Genomic DNA, 22,041 nt, shown 5'->3' on the forward strand with positions numbered 1-22,041 from the left:
GGAGTGAAGTGACTTGCCCAAAGTCACACAGCTGACAACTGGCGGAGCCGGGATTTGAACCCATGACCTCGGACTCCAAAGCCTTGACTCTTCCCACTGAGCCACGCTGCTTCTCTCATCCGATGACCCAAAAGAGCCCACGCATTTCTACAGGGTGAGCATTTAGAATACACTTAGTATAAGTGAATGAAAAAACCTTTATGTAAACAACAAAGATCTGTGAAGAATAGGGCATTTTGTTTACCTTTTAAAACCAGGTAAATAATCCTTCATACTTTCGTTTCAGGCAACTACCCTGACTTCTGTTAATGGTATACTTCTTTCCAAGCAAACATTTACCCTTCGCCACTGGTGAAAGGCAACAAGATCTCCTTACAGCATCTCGTCTTTTTCAATAAATTTTGCATGAAAACATGTTACCGGAGCACAAAGTTGCCTGCTGTCGCACTGGAAGTATGATAAATGTTTAATGAAAACAACACCACACAGCTTGGTGTCAGACAACAGCTATCACACAGACCTGCTTTGATCTAAACAGACACTTAAAAGGAGTTCTGAGTAGGCTCTGCACCACAGAACTCTATAACCTATATGTAAATGAAAAAAATTAGCATTCATGACTTCCTGCTGCATAAAGAAATAAGAGGTAATAAAAAATATGACAAGGCTCCATGAGAATGTGACTCCTGCCAAAGCTCAAGTCCCAAAATTCGGTTTACTGCCAGTATCTTTGCCGCACACTAGTTAACAAAAAGGCAATGTCTGTACTAAAATTTCCACAATGAATCGACGGTCTCTACTGAACACCCCGTGTGCAGGGCGCTATACTGAGAGCCTAAAAGAGTACAAAACAAAGAGCTAGTAGATACAGTCCCTGCCCACAGCGAGGTTATAGTCTAGAGGGGGAACCAGGATTAAAGCCAAACACGGAAACTTCACAGGTGGCTTGACTTACTCTAACTGAAAATAAAGCATGAAGCCCAAAACGTCAAGTCAAACACAATCACTTCAAAACTTATATCACTGACTGGCTTTTCAATGGCAAAAAAAACCCTCAAAAAATAATTACCAGTACGCACACTTGAAGTTCTGCATAAGAGAAAATTTTATCGTATAAATACTGAGAGTGTAATTTCTAGCTATTCAAAATACCAAACGATAGGCCCGGCTTTCATTCAATCGTATTTATTGAGCGCTTACTGTGTGTAGAGCACTGTATTAAGCTCTTGGGAAATCCAAGTTGGCAACATATAGAGACGGTCCCTACCCAACAGTGGGCTCAGTCTAGATTGTGACTGTGACACAGTCTAGATAAATACGATTGATGATGATGATGATGATAGAAGGCTTCTCAGTTAAGAGTAAGTTATTCAATTCAATTCAATCGTATTTATTGAGCGCTTACTGTTTGCAGAGCACTGTACTAAGTGCTTGGGAAGTCCAAGTTGGCAACATATAGAGATGGTCCCTAACCAACAGTGGGCTCACAGTCTAGAAGGGGGAGACAGAGAACAAAACAAAACATATTAACAAAATAAAATAAACAGAATAGATATGTACAAGTGAAATAAATAGAGTAATAAATACGTACAAACATATATACATATATACAGGTGCTGTGGGGAAGGGAAGGAGGTAAGGCAGGGAGGATGGAGAGGGGGAGAGGAAGGAGGGGATTACAAAGTTATTACAAAACACATGACGATAGCCAATCTTTTGCTTTATCAATCCTACAGAAAAGATAAAGAACAGATAGTAATTTTAAAACATGTTAATCACACAAATTCACCTATATAATCCAAATTTAAAGTCCTTGCTCCATATTTTCTTTAACTCATAACTACTCGGTAGAAGGAAATCCCAATTTTTAAACATGTGGGATTTTACATATTAACAAAGCCCAGTAAATTGCTGGGAAATAATCAATGGCATGCACACTGTACTACTTGGATTCGTAAATGGTTGGCCATATGCAAATAAATTTTGTTAAATTGAATATTTGAATGAATGACAAGGATGGCTAGTATTTTCACATGCAACAATAGCAATAACTGATATACAGAAATGCCTACTGTAAAAAAGAGTATTTTAAGTATACAATAGAGAAAAAACGATACCAGCTAATCTTTATTAGAAGCCTGGAAACCCAATTTACAGCTGTCAGCTCCACCTTATAGACTGTGATCAAAGTATTTCCACGAAAGATCTGAGTGTAAACTATCCCAGAAGATCCAGATGGCATACTGTATTCATAATCACCAAACCAAGTCTCATTCTAAATTTATGACAAGTCTCATGCCATTGAAATCTGGCCCTAAATTATAATTATTTATTTATTCATTTTTTAAAGAAAATGAAATGCCCCCGGTCACCACAGTGACTCCCCTAATGTTTACATAAAGAGAAGATCTAATTCACACCCCCAAAAGTTATAATAATGATGGTATTTGTTAAGCGCTCTGGGGTGGAAACAAGCTAATCAGGTTGGACACAGTCCCCGTCCCACGGGGGGCTCACAGTCTTAACTCCCATTTTAAAGATGAGGTAACTAAGGCACAGAGATTCATTCATTCATTTAGTCATATTTATTGAGCGCTTACTGTGTGCAGAGCACTGTACTAAGCACTTCGGAAGTATAAATCGGCAATATATAGAGGCGGTCCCTACCCAACAAGAGGCAGTCCCGACCCAACAACGGGCTCACAGTCTAGAAGGGGGGAGACAGACAACAAAACAAAACATGGAGACAGGTGTCAAAATCGTCAGAACAAATAGAATTATAACTATATCAATCAATCAATAAATCGTATTTATTGAGTGCTTACTGTGTGCAGAGCACTGTACTAAGTGCTTGGGAAGTACAAGTTGGCAACATATAGAGACAGTCCCTACCCAACAGTGGGCTCACAGTCTAAAAGGGGGAGACAGAGAACAAAACCAAACATACTAACAAAATAAAATAAATAGAATAGATATGTACAAGTAAAATAAATAAATAAATAAATAAATAGAGTAATAAATATGTACAAACATATATACATATATACAGGTGCTGTGGGGAAGGGAAGGAGGTAAGATGGGGGGATGGAGAGGGGGACGAGGGGGAGAGGAAGGAAGGGGCTCAGTCTGGGAAGGCCTCCTGGAGGAGGTGAGCTCTCAGAAGGGCCTTGAACGGAGGAAGAGAGCTATATGTACATCATTAACAAAATAAATAGAATAGTACATGTTTACAAGTAAAATGAAAAGAGTAATAAATCTGTACAAATATATACAAGTGTTGTGGGGAGGGGAAGGAGGTAGGGCGGGGGGGTGGAGAGGAGGAGGGGAAAAGGAGGGCTCAGTCTGGGAAGGCCTCCTGGAGGAGGTGAGCTCTCAGTAGGGCTTTGAAAGGAGGAAGAGAGCTAGTTTGGCGAATGTGGGGAGGGAAGGCATTCCAGGCCAGGGGAAGGACGTGGGCCGACGGCGGAACAGGGAGAACAAGGCCCGGTGAGGCGGTTAGTGGTGGCAGAGGAGCGGAGGGTGTGGGCTGGGCTGGAGAAGGAGAGAAGGGAGGTGAGGTAGGAGGGGGCGAGGGGATGGACAGCCTTGAAGCCGAGAGTGAGGAGTTTTTGCTTGGCTCTATCCAAGAAGAAACTGACTACTGTCAAGCGCCGAAGGAGAAACCCATGGAATCCTATGCTAAAAGGAAAACTGCAGTTGCTATGTATGAAAATTAACTTGGAATGAATCTACACAATTAAGGTCAAAAGCTGTCACACTTAAAAACTAGCCAGTGGATCACCACGATCGGAGGGTCTTCCACAAAGCAGGCATTTCAATCAATCAATCAATCAATGGTACTTATAGAGCGCTTTACTGTTCATTCATTCCAGGAGGCTTTCCCAGACTTCCAGGAGACCTTCCCAGACTGAGCCACGCTTATTCCTCTGCTCCTTCTCCCCTCCCCAACATCCCAACTCCCTCCCTTTATAATAGTAATGATGGCATTTATTAAGCGGTTACTATGTGCAAAGCACTTGCTCTACCCCCTCCACACCCCACAGCACTTGCGTAGATATGTACATATTTATTCTTCTATTTATTTTATTAATGATGTGTACACATTTATCATTCAATTTATTTATATTGGTGCTATTGAAGCCTGTCTACTTGTTTTGCTTTCTTTTCTTGTCTGTCTTCACCCTTCTACACTGTGAGCCCACTGTTGGGTAGGGATTGTCTCTATTTGTTGTCAAATTGTACTTCCCAAGTGCTTAGTACAGTGCTCTGCACACAGTAAGTGCTTACTAAATACAACGGAATGAAATTCATTGATTGTGTCATTCACTCATTTACTCATGTAATCGTATTCATTGAGGGCTTACTGTGTACAACAATATAACAGATAAGTTCCCTGCCTAAAATGCCAATGCATGTTTCCAGTGGAAACTTGGGTTTCACCATCACCTCGAAATAGGGGAAATTCTGCTCAGACTTTGCCATTAGGAGTGACAGTTTCAGACCAAAAAGACCCACATAAGTAACTGCAGAAAAACCCTGCAGGAATTCAGAAAAGTAGCTGGCTGACATGAGTGACATTGTTTATTTATTTATTTATTTATTTTGTTCATTTTACTTATTTATTTATTTATTTTGCTTGTACATATCTATTCAATTTATTTTATTTTGTTAGTATGTTTGGTTTTGTTCTCTGTCTCCCCCTTCTAGACTGTGAGCCCACTGTTGGGTAGGGACTGTCTCTATATGTTGCCAACTTGTACTTTCCAAGCGCTAAGTACAGTGCTCTGCACACAGTAAGCGCTCAATAAATACGATTGATTGATTGATTGATTGAGTGGGGGCAACATGGCATGGTGGATAGAGCACGTGATTGGGAGCCAGAAGGTCATGGGTTCTAATTCCGGCTCTGCCATTGGTCTGCTGTGTGACCTTGGGCTAGTCACTTCACTTCTCTGGGCCTCAGTTATCTCATTTGTAAAATGGGGATTGAGACTGTGAGCCCCACATTGGACAGGGACTGTGTCCAACCTGACTTGCTTGTATCTGCCCCAGCGCTTAGTACAGTGCTTGGCACATCACATATAAGTGCTTAACAAATACCAGAGTTATTATTAGTAGTAGTAGTAGTAGTAGTAGTAATATTACTGTGGCTCAGAGGAAAGAGAACGGGCTTGGGAGTCAGAGGTCATGGGTTCAAATCCCAGCTCTGCCAAGTGTCAGCTGTGTGACTTTGGGCAAGTCACTTCACTTCTCTGTGCCTCCGTTACCTCATCTGTAAAATGGGGATGAAGACTGTGAGCCCCACGTGGGACAACCTGATCACCTTGTATCCTCCCCAGCGCTTAGAACAGCGCTTTGCACATAGTAAGTGCTTAACAAATACTATTATTATTATTATTATTATTACTTGGGGGTGACTTTATAACGTCAAAAATCCCAAAAAGTTAGATTGAAAAATGAAAAAACTTGAACAGAAACTCTCTACAATCAATCGCATTTATTGAGCGCTTACAGTGTGCAGAGCACTGTACTAAGCGCTTGGGAAGTACAAGTTGGCAACATACAGAGATAGTCCCTACCCAACAGTGGGCTCACAGTCTAGAAGGGGGAGACAGAGAACAAAACCAAATATATTAACAAAATAAAATAAATAGAATATATATGTACAAGTAAAATAAATAGAGTAATAAATATGTACAAACATATATACATATATACAGGTGCTGTGGGGAAGGGAAGGAGGTAAGACGGGGGGATGGAGAGGGGGACGAGGGGGAGGGGGGAGACAATTCAAGACAATTAGTCTTGAAATGAAAATCTTCTACACCAATATATGACCAACAAATTCTGCCAAGACAGAGCTGTTCTAATCGACTAAACTACATTGAAGTCAGCAGTTATGCACACCTACAGCATTAGCTAAACCTTGGAAACACCATATGATGCTGAATGCTTCCCTAGAAGAAAAGCAGTCTGGACAGAATATCCCCAGTCCCAGCCTTAACCTCTCTGCTGAACCAACAGCTGCCATTGAGAACAAAAAACTACTTCATTTCACCATTTTTCTTTCTCTGATATAGAGTGCTGAATGCTGGTTAACATGGCTTTTTGTCCTCTACTGTTAATCCATCAATCGTTAATAATTATTGAAGACATTCTGTGCCAAGCACTGTACTAAGCGCTTGGGAGGAGCAGCGTGGCTCAGTGGAAAGAGCCCGGGCTTTGGAGTCAGAGGTCATGGGTTCAAATCCCTGCTCTGCTAATTGTCAGCTGTGTGACTTTGGGCAAGTCACTTCACTTCTCTGGGCCTCAGTTACCTCATCTGGAAAATGGGGATTAAGATGGTGAGCCCCCCGTGGGACAACCTGATCACTTTGTAACCTCCCCAGCACTTAGCACAGTGCTTTGCACATAGTAAGCACTTAATAAATGCCATTATTATCATTATTATTATTATTATTATTATTATGAGAATACAAGAGAGCTAGTAAAAACGCCCCTGCCCTCAAGGGACTGCTATTATCAGTACTTTCTAAGCACTTACTTAGACTGTGAGCCCGTCTTCTAGACTGTGAGACCATTATTGGGTAGGGACCAACTCTATATGTTGCCGACTTGTACTTCCCAAGCGCTTAGTACAGTGCTCTGCACACAGTAAGCGCTCAATAAATATGACTGAATGAATGAATGAATGAGAGTACTATACTAAGCGCTTGGGACAGTACTGTAGGTGTAGTAGACAAGTGTTTAGCACAGTGCTCTGCACACAGTGAGCTCTCAATACGATTGAATGAACATGATTCCTGCCCCCAAAATGCTTTTAATCAATCCATCGATCAGTAGTATTTATTGAGCACTATGTACCAACCCCTTAATACAATCTAGTGGAGATGACAGATACTAAAATAAATGCTGAGTAGATATGCTAATGCATATTAAATTCTTATTATGTGCTAAGGCTGGTGTAAATAAAAGATAATCAGATCAGACACAAAGGGCTCGTAGTAGACAAGGGAGGGAAGTGCAGGTATTTAATCCTCATTTTATTTTGTTAATATGTTTGGTTTTGTTCTCTGTCTCTCTCTTCTAGACTGTGAGCACACTGTTGGGTAGGGACCATCTCTATATGTTGCCGACTTGTACTTCCCAAGCGCTTAGTACAGTGCCCTGCACACAATAAGCACTCAATCAATCAATCAATCCATCGTATTTATTGAGCGCTTACTGTGTGCAGAGCACTGTACTAAGCGCTTGGGAAGTACAAGTCGGCAACACATAGAGACAGTCCCTACCCAACAGCAGGCTCACAGTCTAGACGGGGGAGACAGAGAACAAAACCAAACATACTAACAAAATAAAATAAATAGAATAGATATGTACAAGTAAGAAAAATAAATAAATAAATAAATAAATAAATAAATAAATAAATAGAGTAATAAATATGTACGAACATATATACATATATACAGGTGCTGTGGGGAAGGGAAGGAGGTAAGATGGGGGGATGGAGAGGGGGACGAGGGGGAGAGGAAGGAAGGGGCTCAGTCTGGAAAGGCCTCCTGGAGGAGGTGAGCTCTTAGTAGGGCCTTGAAGGGAGGAAGAGAGCTAGCTTGGCGGAGAGCTCAATAAATACGATTGACTGATTGATTGATTACAGATGAGGAAACTGAGGCACCGAGAAGTTAGGTGATTTCCGTGTGGTCACAAAGCAGACAAGGGGTGGAATTGGGCTAGAATCCCGGTTTCCTGTTTGTTTACGCTAAACCTCACTGTTCCCAACATGATATAGAGGTATATTTTGAGTTAGTAATTGAGACTAGTAAACAAGGCAGACCAGGGCTATCTGCTGACTGTTGAGCTCAACTTCTACAATGAGCAATACACTTCAGAATAGCTCAGGGCAAACCCCAGAGGACAGCCGGGCGGCAATTGGCAGAAGCCAGAGCAGGGATAAGAATGTGTTCCTGGATAGCCTTTCCCTGCTGAGCTGAGCAGGGCTAAGACCAGGAGAAAAGAGTAAAAAAAAAAAAAAGAAGAGACCCTTAATTAATTGCTTAGTGCCTTCTCCCCTGCTCCTGGGGAATCCCCTACTTACTCCAGGATGTATGTGCCAACAAAGTGGCCTCTTAGTCACTAAAACACACCCGGGAAGGTATAATTTGTTGTACTTATTTCAGCACTTGGAACATAGTAAGAACTTAAGAAATACTACAACTACTTAACCTCTTTTTCAAACCCTCCTGCTGGACTAAAAGGTTTCGAAGCCTGAAATTTGTAGTTATTAAAACGCGCCCCAACTGGTGGAATGTCTGGTACCTACCCCAGCATGTAGTAATAATAATAATAATAATAACTGTGGGATTTGTTAAGCACTTACTATGTACCAGGCACCGTACTAAGTGCTGGGGTGGATACAAGCAAATCAGGTTGGATGCAGTTCCTGTCCCAAGTGGGGCTCAGTCTCGATCCTTCTCCATTCTTATTCAGTACAACCACCACTCTCCCCATCTTCAAAGTCTTGCTAAAATCAAATCTCCTCCAGGGAGCCTTCCCTGACTAATCTCTCACCTCCATACCCCATTTTCCTTTCTGTCTGCTTCATCTAAGCCCTCAAATCTGTACCCTATATGCACTTTGATACCTCTGCTCCTGCAGCACTTACACACTTCTCTCTGTTGATACCTGTATATATGTTTGTACATATTTATTATTCTGTTTATTTATTTATTTTACTTGTACATATCTATTCTATTTATTTTATTTTGTTAATATGTTTGGTTTTGTTCTCTGTCTCCCCCTTCTAGACTGTGAGCCCGCTGTTGGGTAGGGACTGTATATGTTGCCAACTTGTACTTCCCAAGCGTTTAGTACAGTGCTATGCACACAGTAAGCGCTCAATAAATACAATTGATTGATTGATTGATTGATCCCCATTTTCCATTTCAGGTCACTGAGGCCCAGAGAAGTGAAGTGATTTGCCCAAGGCCACACAGCAGACAGGTGGAGGATCCGGAATTAGACCCCGTGATTTTCTAACTTCTAGACCGGTGCTTTAGTACAGAACTTGGAAAGTAGTAAGTGCTTAACGACTACCACAACTACTTGAGCCCTTTTTAAAGCAATCTGGCAGGATTAAAAGGTTTCAAAGCCTGAAATTCGTATGTGCTGGATCTTGAGAAGCAATAGTAGGGAGTTCTCCTCCCAGAGACTCAATCAGATACTATATTAATATACTGAACATTTCAGGAAGGCCTCAGTTTTTTTCTTACTTTCCACAGCTTTATTATTGGAAAGTAGGATCGACCTTTCTAAAAAATCAAACAACGCAAGAAGGGATAATTAAAAATGAACTCTTCCTTAAACTTATTTCAGTCGATTGCAGCCAACAATATAAAAGGACAATCCCAGTGTGACTGAATGCAATGACCCTAAGTCAACACTGAGGACCAACATTTAATGGCTAGAAAAAAAGCGCTCAGGTAGACACGCTAAAAAAAAAAGAGAGGGGCTTCCTTTGTTTTCCTGCTTTTTTCCTTCATCATCATCAATTGTATTTATTGAGCGCTTACTATGTGCACAGCACTGTACTAAGCACTTGGGAAGTACAAATTGGCAACATATAGAGACAATCCCTACCCAACAGTGGGCTCACAGTCTAAAAGGGAAGACAGAGAACAAAACCAAACATACTAACAAAATAAAATAAATAGAATAGATAGCAGCGTGGCTTAGTGGAAAGAGCACCCACTTGGGAGTCAGAGGTCGGGGTTCGAATCCCAGCTCTGCCAATCGTCAGCTGGGTGACTTTCGGCACTTCTCTGTACCTCAGTTACCTCATCTGGAAAATGGGGATTAAGGACTGTGAGCCCCATGTGGGACAACCTGATAACTTGTATCTACCCCAGTGCTTAGAAGAGTGCTTTGTTTGGCACAGAGTAAGCGCTTAACAAATACCATTATTCCAGCGCTTTTCTCCTGCACCGGGGCCTCCAACGTCCTGCAGCAGGACTCCCACTCCTGGGAGACGGGTTTCTGGGCCAAGTCAGAGAAGCAGTGTGGCTCGGTGGAAAGAGCCCGGGCTTTGGAGTCAGAGGTCATGGGCTCAAATCCCAGCTCCGCCAATTGTCAGCTGTGTGATTTTGGGCAAGTCACTTCACTTCTCTGGGCCTCAGTTCCCTCATCTGTAAAATGGGGATTAAGACTGTGAGCCCCATGTGGGACAACCTGATCACCTTGTAACCTTCCCAGCGCTTAGAACAGTGCTTTGCACATAGTAAGCGCTTAATAAGTACCATCAAAAAAAAAAAAAAAGTCCGGGGGGCCAGCTGGGAGAAGCAGTGTGGCTTAGCGGAAAGAGCGGAAGAGCAGGCTTCTAATCCCTGCTCTGTCGCTTGTCATTATCATCATCATCAATCGTATTTATTGAGCGCTTACTGTGTGCAGAGCACTGTACTAAGCGCTTGGGAAGTACAAGTTGGCAACATATAGAGACAGTCCCTACCCAACAGTGGGCTTGTCACCTGTGTGGCTTTGGGCAAATCACTTAACTTCTCTGTGCCCCAGTTGCCTCATCTGCAAAATGGGGATGAAGACTGTGAGCCTCACGTGGGACAACCTGATTAGCTTGTAGCTACCCCAGCGCTTAGAACAGTGCTTCGGCACGTAGTAAGCGCTTAACAAATACCATTATTGTTATCACTCCTGTGGGATGGGGAGAGGCCAAAGCCACCTCCCTCCCCCGGGCCTGGGAACCAGGACTCGGAAAGACTGCCGGATCGGCTGCCGCTCCCCTTTCCCGCCCTTCATCATCATCATCATCAATCGTATTTATTGAGCGCTTACTATGTGCAGAGCACTGTACTAAGCGCTCGGGAAGTACAAATTGGCAACATATAGAGACAGTCCCTACCCAACAGTGGGCTCACAGTCTAAAAGAGTGGGCTCACAGTCTAAAAGTCCCTTGATAAAGTCAGGTCCCACAGGCCCGCCAGCTCGGCCCTATCTGTCTTGTTTGGGTTGGACCCGGCCCGGGCCAGCTGTCGGGCCCCGGGGGGATCTCGGCCTGGTGGACGAGAGCTCCCAGACCCCTGGGGGGCCTGAGGAGGGGAGGACGGGCTACTCTTTCCAATCAATCAATCAATCAATTGTATTTATTGATACAATTTGTATCGAGTGTATTTATTGAGCGCTTACTGTGTGCAGAGCACTGGACTAAGCACTTGGGAAGTCCAAGTTGGCAACATATAGAGACAGTCCCTACCCAACAGCGGGCTCACAGTCTATTTCCAGGGGGTGAGGTCCTGGAGACAAGAGTCCGCGCAGGGATGGCCTCCGGGAGAGGGTGGGGGACGGGGGCGCAAAACCGCGCCTTCTCCTTCTTCTCAGACCTCGGCCTCCTCCCCGGTGACTGGCCACCAAGACACCTCAGCAAACGCCAGCACGGTTTTGACACCCGTCTCCACGTTCGGTTTCGTCGTCTGTCTCCCCCTTCTAGACCGCGAGCCCGTTGTTGGGCAGGGACCGTCTCTATGTGTTGCCGGCTTGTACTTCCCAAGCACTTAGCACAGAGCTCTGCACACAGTAAGCGCTCAATAAATACGAATGAATGACCTGAATGTCTTGTATCTACGGCTGAGATACCCCTGAGAAGCAGCATGGCCTAGTGGCAAGAGAACAGCATTCCGAGTCAGACAGTGTGGGTTCTAATTCCGCCTCTGCCACTTGTCTGCTGTGTGACCTTGGGCAAGTCGCTTCACTTCTCTGGGCCTCAGTTACCTTATCTGTAAAATGGGGGCTAAGACTGTGAGCCCCACGTGGGACAACCTGATCACCTCATATCCACCCCAGAGCCTAGAACAGTGCTTGGCACATTCTAAGTGCTTAACAAATACCATAATTATTATTATTACTATCCCAGTGCTTAGTACAGTCCTTTGTAGATGGAATGAAGTAACAAATGCTATTGTTATTATAATTGTTATTGTTAAAATGAAGACACTTTGTTTTACTTTGTACCACTGGTAGCATCTACTACATTCCCACTAATAACGATGGCATTTCTTAAGCGTTTACTATGTGCAAAGCACTGTACTAAGCACTGGGAAGGTTACAAGGTGATCAGGTTGTCCCATGGGAGGGGTTCACAGTTTTAATCCCCATTTTACAGATGTGGTAACTGCGACCTAGAGAAGTGAAGTGACCAGCCCAAAGTCACACGGCTGACAATTGGTGAAGCCGGGATTTGAACCCATGACCTCTGACTCCAAAGCCCAAGCTCTTTCCACTGTGCCACGCTGCTGCTCTTCTCCCATTCCTCCAGCCTTCTCTGTTCTCAAGATATGCCTAAGGGAAAGATGCCTGCTTTTAGGGTGAGACATGTGAACAGAGATTAATCCCCTCCCCATACTAAACGTAAATTCTTCACCCCCTCTGCTGCCTCCAGTAACAGGCGGGCTGCAACCGTTTTCCTCGATTTCCCTCTTTCCGTGGTTTCTTCTGGGCAGGCCAATGCCATCATTGGTGTGACTGCAAAGGAACTTGGCTAATATTATATGCCTGAGCATGTCAGTGAGGGAACCTTCTGCAGCGGGGATTGCCCCTCTTTATTATTGTATTGTAGTTTCCCAAGCGCTTAGTACAGTGCTCTGCACACAGTAAGCGCTTAATCAATGCAACTGAATGAATGAATGGTTGGCACATCGCGCTTCACAAATACCATCATCATTATACAGGTTCCAGACTCTGGATCCCTCAGAGAGCTGCTCTAGACTGTGAGCCCACTGTTGGGTAGGGACCGTCTCTAGATGTTGCCAACTTGGACTTCCCAAGCGGTTAGTGCAGTGCTCTGCCCACAGTAAGCGCTCAATAAATACGACTGATTGATGGATTGATTGAGGCCATCCAGTTTGCATTCATTCATTCATTCAATCGTATTTCTTGAGCGCTTACTGTGGGCAGAGCACTGTACTAAGCGCTTGGGAAGTACAAGTCGGTAACATATAGAGATGGTCCCTACCCAACAGTGGGCTCACAGTCTAGAAGGGGGAGACAGACGACAAAACAGTGGTTCCATCTACCCAAGCTCCACCCCACTAGTCCTCCATCTTGAAATTCCCAAACGGTCCCTCTTTCCCACCTCCTTTTTTTTTTTTATCCCAAACAGCCCTTTTGCTCTGTTACTCCTCCAGCCACAACTACGTGGGTACCCCAGAACTGCAGGGTGGCAGGGACTGGCCCGGGACATCATCATCATCATCAATCGTATTTATTGAGCTCTTACTATGTGCAGAGCACTGTACTAAGCACTTGGGAAGTACAAATTGGCAACATATAGAGATAGTCCCTACCCAACAGTGGGCTCACAGTCTAAAAGGGGGAGACAGACAACAAAACCAAAGATACTAACAAAATAAAATAAATAGAATAGATATGTACAAGTAAAATAAATAAATAAATAAATAAATAGAGTAATAAATATGCACAAAAATATATACATATATACAGCTGCTGTGGGGAAGGGAAGGAGGTAGGATGGGGGGATGGAGAGGGGCACAAGGGGGAGAGGAAGGAAGGGGCAGAGACTGCTGCAAGGCTTTGGGGGCCTGAGGAGACGAGGCCGCGGTTTTCACTTACCCACGCTTCAAGTTGTAGAATTCCTTTTCTTTCCCCTTTTCACGTTTTTCTTTCTCTCTGCCTTTACGCCTTTCTCGTTCACGAGACGGGCTGTGGGTTTTTCGGTGACCCGATCTCTCACTGCTCCGACTGTGAGAACGCGGGTGAGGCCGAGACCGAGATCTGTGGGAAAATATAAGATATGGCGTACCGTTGGTACAATTTTCGGCTAAGGTCAGTCGTGCTGTTATATTCAATCTGGTACACTTACTCTTCAAAGTGAGTGAAAAGGAAGTGCAACACAACTGTAAAATATCTCATAAATGATGAAATGTTGTTAAATGAGTATCTGAATTAAGTGTTTGTACAAAAATCATCAAATGAAGAGTCCATAAAAGCAAAATTAAAATATCTTAAAATACAAATTCTGCTCTACCTCAATTCATTCATATTACTGTATTTTCTCTCTGATTTCTCTATTGCCCTTTTCAGGATACTTGTGCAAGGGAAATACGAAGGCCCTATGTCATCTACCAAAACTGGAGGAAATTAACCTCCAGGACATAGTATACCTTAGGAGAACCTGAAGTTCATCATCAATCGTATTTATTGAGCGCTTACTGTGTGCAGAGCACTGTACTAAGCGCTTGGGAAGTACAAGTTGGCAACACATAGAGACAGTCCCTACCCAACAGTGGGCTCACAGTCTAAAAGAGTGGGCTCACAGTCTATATAATTAAATAACATCATGTCTCTAAATAGGCCACAATTCATCAATGATGATAAAAATACTACAGTGACTTGAGGGCAAGGACACTATTTATTCCCATGTACTCTGCCTAGTTGTTAGTTCAGTGCTCAGCCCACAGTAGGAACTCAACAAATATTGCCAATAAAAGTGGCAGCAGTGGTATTTCCCCCTCTCATTCATTCATTCAATCGTATTTATTGAGCACTTACTGTGTGCAGAGCACTGTACTAGGCGCTTGGGAAGTACAAGTCGGCAACATATAGAGACGGTCCCTACCCAACAATGCGCTCACAGTCTAACAAAACACAGCACGTAGACAGGTGTCAAAATCCTCAGAACAAATGGAATTATAGCGATACGCACGTCATTAGCAAAATAAATAGAATAGTAAATATGTACAAGTAAAATCAATAGAGTGATAAATCTGTACAAATATATACAAGTGCTGTGGGGAGGGGAAGGAGATAGGGCGGTGGGGATGGGGAGGAGGAGAGGAGGAGAGGTCAAACCTGGGGAGTTTCCCACACTCTACCGGTCTCGACTATGGGAGGGAGAGTCAAGCAGACATCTGTCCATTCCGCTCCATTCCTAGCTCGGGCCGTGGCTACCGAGTGGAAGGCAATCTGCTACAAGTCAAAACCTTGCTACAAAACCTTGCTACAAAACCAGTGACCTCGGGCAAGTCACTTAACTTCTCTGGGCCTCAGTTCCCTCATCTGGAAAATGGGGATGAAGACTGGGAGCCCCACGTGGGACAACCTGATTATCCTGTATCTACCCCAGCGCTTAGAACAGTGCTTGGCACAAAGCAAGCGCTTAACAAATACCAACATTATTATTATTATTAAAACCCACCCGTGCTGGGCAACAGCGGCACGGGAGAAAGTCATCATCAATCATCAATCGTATTTATTGAGCGCTTACTGTGTGCAGAGCACTGTACTAAGTCGAGGACGGAGACATTCATTCATTCATTCAATCGTATTTATTGAGTGCTTACTGTGGGCAGAGCACTGGACTATGCGCTTGGAAGTCCAAGTTGGCAACGTATAGAGACGGTCCCTACCCAACAGTGGGCTCACAGTCTAGAAGGGGGAGACAGAGAACAAAACCAAACATATTAACAAAATAGAATATGTACAAATAAAACAGAGTAATAAATGCGTACAAACATTCGTACATATATACAGGTGCTGTGGGGAGGGGAAGGAGGTAAGGCGGGGGGGATGGGGAGGGGGAGGAAGGGATGCCATGTGGGATGCCACAGCTGGCATCCTGGCGAACCTCTCCCCATCCTTCGCCATGGGCTCCTCAGGGTCCCCTCAGGCCCAAACTCAGTCCCCTGGGCCCTGCAATCAATCAATCAGTCTAAAATGAAGCTCTGAGATGGAGTCAACTTGTTCTTGTTTTGTTGCACATCATCATCAATCGTATTTATTGAGCGCTTACTGTGTGCAGAGTACTGTACTAAGCGCTTGGAAGTACAAGTTGGCACCACATAGAGACAGTCTCTACCCAACAATCAATCAATCGTATTTATTGAGCGCTTACTGTGTGCAGAGCACTGTACTAAGCGCTTGGGAAGTCCAAGTTGGCAACATCTAGAGACGGTCCCTACCCAACAGTGGGCTCACAGTCTAGACGGGGGCTTCAGACTGCCCTCCAGCCCCAGTAATAATAATAATAATAATAATAATAATAATAATAATAATAATAAGCATTTGTTAAGCGCTTACTATGTGCAAAGCACTGTTCTAAGCACTGGGGAGGATACAGGGTGATCAGGTTGCCCCACGTGGGGCTCACAGTCTTCATCCCCATTTTACAGATGAGGTAACTGAGGCTCAGAGAAGTTAAGTGACTTGCCCAAGATCACACAGCAGACATGTGGCGGAGCCGGGATTCGAACCCATGACCGCTGACTCCAAAGCCCGGGCTCTTTCCACTGGGCCACGCTGCTACACGCACTCCTTCGCGCTTGGAGAAAGACGCGCGGCGGGGTTGGGCTGGTCACAGAACCTTCTGGAATTGGGTTCTGTGCGGAAGTTTATTCGGCACAAGTTTACTGCGCGGAAGGAGGCAATGCTAAACCACTTCCGGATTTTTACCAAGAAAATTCCACGGATACACTACCAGAGCTATTGCTGATAGAGGCGGGGAGGTCTGGGAGAGATGTGTCCGTGGCTTCGCTATGGGCAGGAGACGACTCGACAGCGTAAGACGAGACATGGCTCGGTGGAAAGAGCCCGGGCTTGGGAGTCAGAGGTCATGGGTTCGAGTCCCGGCTCTGCCACTTGTCAGCTGTGTGACCTAGGGCCAGCCACTTAACTTCTCTGTGCCTCAGTTCCCTCATCTGTAAAATGGGGATGAAGATTGTGAGCCCCACGTGGGACAATCTGGTCACCTTGTATCTCCCCTGGCACTTAGAACAGTGCTTCACATGCAGTAAGTGCTTAACAAATGCCATTATTATTATTATTATTATTATTATTATTATTATTATTATTAAGACAAGTGGTATTTACTGAGTGCCCACTAAGTAAGCTCACTGTGGGAAGGGAATGTGACTGCTTACTGTTGTACTGTACTCTCCCAAGTGCCAAGTACAGTACTCTGCACACAGCTGGCACTCAATAAATGTGACTGAATGAATGAATGCACTGCATAAATGCACTGCACCCCCCTCATCCCCCTCTCCATTCCCCCCATCGTACCTCCTTCCCTTCCCCACAGCACCTGTATATATGTATATATGTTTGTACATATTTGTTACTCTATCTATTTATTTTACTTGTACATATCTATTCTATTTATTTTATTTTGTTAGTATGTTTGGTTTTGTTCTCCGTCTCCCCCTTTTAGACTGTGAGCCCACTGTTGGGTAGGGACCGTCTCTATATGTTGTCAACTTGTACTTCCCAAGCACTTAATACAGTGCTCTGCACACAGTAAGCGCTCAATAAATACGATTGATGATGATGATGACAAAAATAATAATAATAATGGCATTTATTAAGCACTTACTATGTGCAAAGCACTGTTCTAAGCGCTGGGGAGGTTGCAAGGTGATCAGATTGTCCCCCAGGGGGCTCACAGTCTTCATCTCCATTTTACAGATGAGGTAACTGAGGCCCAGAGAAGTTAAGTGATTTGCCCAAGGTCACACAGCTGACAACCGGCAGAGCCGGGATTTGAACCCATGACCTCTGACTCCACAGACCGTGCTCTTTCCATTGAGCCACGCTGCTGCTTCTCCACAGTACTAAACACTTGGGGAAGTCTTGCCTTATGCTGGCGAGTGGCCACCGACCCGTAGCGACAACATGGAAACATCTGTCCCAGAACGCCCCACCTCCATCTGCAATCGTTCTGGTAGCGGATCCATTGAGTTTTCTTGGGAAAAATACGGAAGTGGTTCAACATTGCCTTCTTCCGCGCAGTAAACCTGACACTCCACCTTCAACTCTGTCCTAAGCCGCTGCTGCCCAGCACAGCACAGTCGTCTAGACTGTGAGCCCGCTGTTGGGTAGGGACCGTCTCTATATGTTGCCAACTTGGACTTCCCAAGCGGTTAGTACAGTGCTCTGCACACAGGAAGCGCTCAGTAAATACGATTGAATGAATGAATGAAGGGGAGTTTTGACTTGTAGCAGATTGCCTTCCACTCGCTAGCCACTGCCCGAGCAAGGAATGGAATTGGTGGCCTCTGCTCGACTCTCCCTCCCGTAGTCGAGACTGGGAGAGGACTGGAAACTCTCCAGTTGCGACCCTGAGAGGGGCTTGGGAAAGCACAATCAATCAATCAATCAATCATTCATATTTATTGAGCGCTTACTGTGTGCAGAGCACTGTACCAAGCGCTTGGGAAGTACAAGCTGGCAACATACAACTGACAAAAAAAAGGCATGTTCCCTGAACACAATGAGCTGACACACTGATTGGAGGTAGACACAAAAATATTTATTAACAAAAATAAATGATTGTAATGATAATAATAATGATGATGGCATTTGTTAAGGGCTTACTATGTGTGAAGCACCGTTCTAAGCGCTGGGGGGGGATACAAGGTGATCAGGTTGTCCCACGTGGGGCTCAGTCTTCATCCCCATTTTGTAGACGAGGTAACTGAGGCTCCAAGAAGTGACTTACCCAAGGTCACACAGCAGACATGTGGCGGAGCCGGACTTCAAACCCATGACCTGTATATATGTATATATGTTTGTACATATTTATTACTCTATTTATTTATTTATTTATTTTACTTGTACATATCTATTCTATTTATTTTATTTTGTTAGTATGTTTGGTTTTGTTCTCTGTCTCCCCCTTTTAGACTGTGAGCCCACTGCTGGGTAGGGACTGTCTCTATACGTTGCCAACTTGTACTTCCCAAGCATTTAGTACAGTGCTCTGCACACAGTAAGCGCTCAATAAATACGATTGATTGATTGATTGATTGACCTCTGACTCCAAAGCCCCTGCTCTTTCCACTGAGCCACGCTGCTTCTCAGCTGCTGTTAATACTTAAATATGCAAATGCAGATGAAGAATTGTACTTCCCAAGCGCTTAGTACAGTGCTCTGCACACAGTGAGCGCTCAATAAATACAATTGAATGAATGAATGAGTACAAATAAATACACTGTGCTAGAGGTGGTAGTGGCGAAGTGCTGGGAATTAACTGGGAAAGATTTGTTGGAGGAGGTGGGATTTTGGGAAGGGTTTAAACAAGGGTCAGGCAGCTGTCTTAAAAAAGGGCCCAGCACTTAGAATAATAATAATAATAATAATAATGGCATTTGTTAAGCGCTTACTATGTGCAGAGCACTGTTCTAAGCGCTGGGGAGGAGATACAAGGTGATCAACTTGTCCCATGTGGGGCTCACAGTCGTAATCCCCATTTTACAGATGAGGTCACTGAGGCTCAGAGAAGTGAAGTGACTTGCCCAAGGTCACACAGCAAACATGTGGCGGAGCCGGGCTTCAAACCCATGACCTCTGACTCCAAAGCCCGGGCTCTTTTCCACTGAGCCACGCTGCTTCTCGTGGCACATAGTAAATGCTTAACAAATACCATAATTATCGTTATGTCTGAAATATCTGCAGAGGGATGAGGGTAATCCAAGTCGGCGGCCCAACCCAAGAGTGAGAGGGTGTAATAATAATCCATGATTATTATAATGGGAAGCAGCATGGCCTAGGGGAAAGAACAGCTGCCTGAGAGTCAGAGGATCTGGGTTCTAATCCCAGCCCCGTCACTTGTCTGCTGGGTGACCTTGGGCAAGTCACTAAACTTCTTTGTGCCTCAGTTACCTCTTCTATAAAATGAGGGTGAGCCCCAAGTGAGACACATGTCCAAACTGATTAGCTTCTAACCCAGCGTTCAGTACAGTGCGTGGAACATAGAGCTTAACTAATTCCATTAATGATAACAATAATAATAACAATAATGGTATTTGTTTAGTACCTATCATGTGTCGAGCACTGCTTCTCCTACATGATAATAATAATAATAATAATAATAATGGCATTTAAGCACTTACTATGTGCAAAGCACTGTTCTAAGTGCTGGGGAGGTTACAAGGTGACCAGGTTGTCCCAGGGAGGGCTCACAGTCTTAATCCCCATTTTACAGATGAGGGAACTGAGGCACAGAGAAGTGAAGTGACTTGCCCAAGGTCAAACAGCTGAGAATTGGCAGAGCCGAGATTTGAACCTATGACCTCTGACTCCAAAGCCTGTGCTCTTTCCATTGAGCCACGCTGTACATTGCTATCCCCGCTTACTAAAATAGTCTTCCATTTCCTCCTTAAAAATTAGGGGCGGGGGGGTCGGGGGAAAATTATTTTACTTGTACATATTTACTATTCTGTTTATTTTATTTTGTTAATACGTGTTGTTTTGTTCTCTGTCTCCCCCTTCCAGACTGTGAGCCCACTACTGGGTAGGGACCGTCTCTATATGTTACCAACTTAGTACAGTGCTCTGCACACAGTAAGCGCTCAATAAATACGATTGAATGAATGAATGAATGAATGCATGAAAAATTACCCAGTGGAGGCAATTATGCGAGTCTATATGATGGAAATATTTCTGGAACTAACATCTTGCTCAAAGAGTCCTAGGAGAGAGCTGTTCTCTTCATTCATTCATTCAATCGTATTTATTGAGCGCTTACTGTGTGCAGAGCACTGTACTAAGAGCTTGGGAAGTACAAGTTGGCCACATATAGAGACGGTCCCTACCCAACAGCGGGCTCACAGTCTAAAAGTTGATAAAGTCAACATTAGACCATTATAGCACGGAATTCAGGCCACTGGCTATTTTTCCTACTAAGCTCTGGGATGAATCCTCACTATCTTTGTTTCCCCATCTTGATCAAGAGCCACGGGTGGTGGCAAACTAGTTTTTGAAACAAAATAAGGAAGGGCATTGAAGAAAGTTACTAAGAAGGCCCAAATTTGATGGTTTATATTAGGCCAAGAAAGCATATGAAAGCCCAGGAAGCAATGAGAAGCAGCATGGCTTAGTGGAAAGAGCGTGGCCTTGGGAGTCAGAGGATGTGGGTTCTAATCCCGGCTCCACCACTTGTCTGCTGTGTGACCTTGGGCAAGTCACTTCACTTCTCTTCTAAGAAGGCCTTATTATCCCTACGTCAGTCTGCAATACCTATTTGTGCAGAAACGCTCTGGGCATGTTACTCCCCTCCTCAAAAATCTCCAGTGGCTACCAGTCAACCTATGCATCAGGCAGAAACTCCTCACCCTGGGCTTCAAGGCTGTCCATCCCCTCGCCCCCTCCTACCTCACCTCCCTTCTGTCCTTCTCCAGCCCAGCCCGCACCCTCCGCTCCCCCGCCGCTAATCTCCTCACCATGCCTCGTTCTCGCCTGTCCCGCCGTTGACCTCCGGCCCACGTCCTCCCCTTGTCCTGGAATGCCCTCCCTCTGCCCATCCGCCAAGCTAGCTCTCTTCCTCCCTTCAAAGCCCTACTGAGAGCTCACCTCCTCCAGGAGGCCTTCCCAGACTGAGCCCCCTCCTTCCTCGCCCCCTCCCCATCCCCCCGCCCTACCTCCTTCCCCTCTCCCACAGCACCTGTATATATGTTTGTACAGATTTATTACTCTATTTTACTTGTACATATTTACTATTCTATTTATTTTATTTTGTTAATGTTTTGTTTTGTTGTCTGTCTCCCCCTTCTAGGCTGTGAGCCCATTGTTGGGTAGGGACCGTCTCTATATGTTGCCAACTTGTACTTCCCAAGCGCTTAGTACAGTGCTCTGCACACAGTAAGCGCTCAATAAATCCAATTGAATGAATGAATGAATGATAACGGCACCCGTTGTTGGGTAGGGACCGTCTCTGTATGTTGCCGACTTGTCCTTCCCAAGCGCTTAGTCCAGTGCTCTGCACACAGTAAGCGCTCAAGAAATACGACAATGAATGAATGAATGAATCTATGACAGTTAAATTTCTAAATAAAACAGTCACACATCAAGATAAACCCTTTAACCTATACCCTGTCTGTAATAATAATAAGAATAATAATTATGGTATTTGTTAAGCACTTACTATGCACCAAGCACTGTTCTAAGCGCTGGGGTAGATAGAGGATAATCAGGTTGTCCCACATGGGGCTCACACTGTACTAAGCACTGGGGTGGATACAAACAAATTGG

At 44.4% G+C, this 22,041-nt stretch overlaps 1 protein-coding gene and 1 non-coding gene across 2 annotated transcripts in view; both read right to left on the reverse strand.

The window, feature by feature from the left end:
* LOC119926622 (serine/Arginine-related protein 53-like) overlaps positions 1-22,041 on the reverse strand; it is a 260,440-nt gene that overhangs the window by 144,824 nt on the left and 93,575 nt on the right. Inside the window, exon 5 of the mRNA XM_038744779.1 lies at positions 13,633-13,794. Within this exon, the coding sequence (XP_038600707.1) occupies positions 13,633-13,794 (162 nt within the window). The remainder of the gene's footprint in view (positions 1-13,632; positions 13,795-22,041) is intronic.
* LOC119937532 lies at positions 18,005-18,141 on the reverse strand. The gene has a single exon (XR_005454149.1). It is a non-coding gene; the product is annotated as a small nucleolar RNA SNORA7 (small nucleolar RNA).

Source organism: Tachyglossus aculeatus, chromosome 1, assembly GCF_015852505.1.
Source record: "Tachyglossus aculeatus isolate mTacAcu1 chromosome 1, mTacAcu1.pri, whole genome shotgun sequence".
NCBI classification, from domain to species: domain Eukaryota; kingdom Metazoa; phylum Chordata; class Mammalia; order Monotremata; family Tachyglossidae; genus Tachyglossus; species Tachyglossus aculeatus.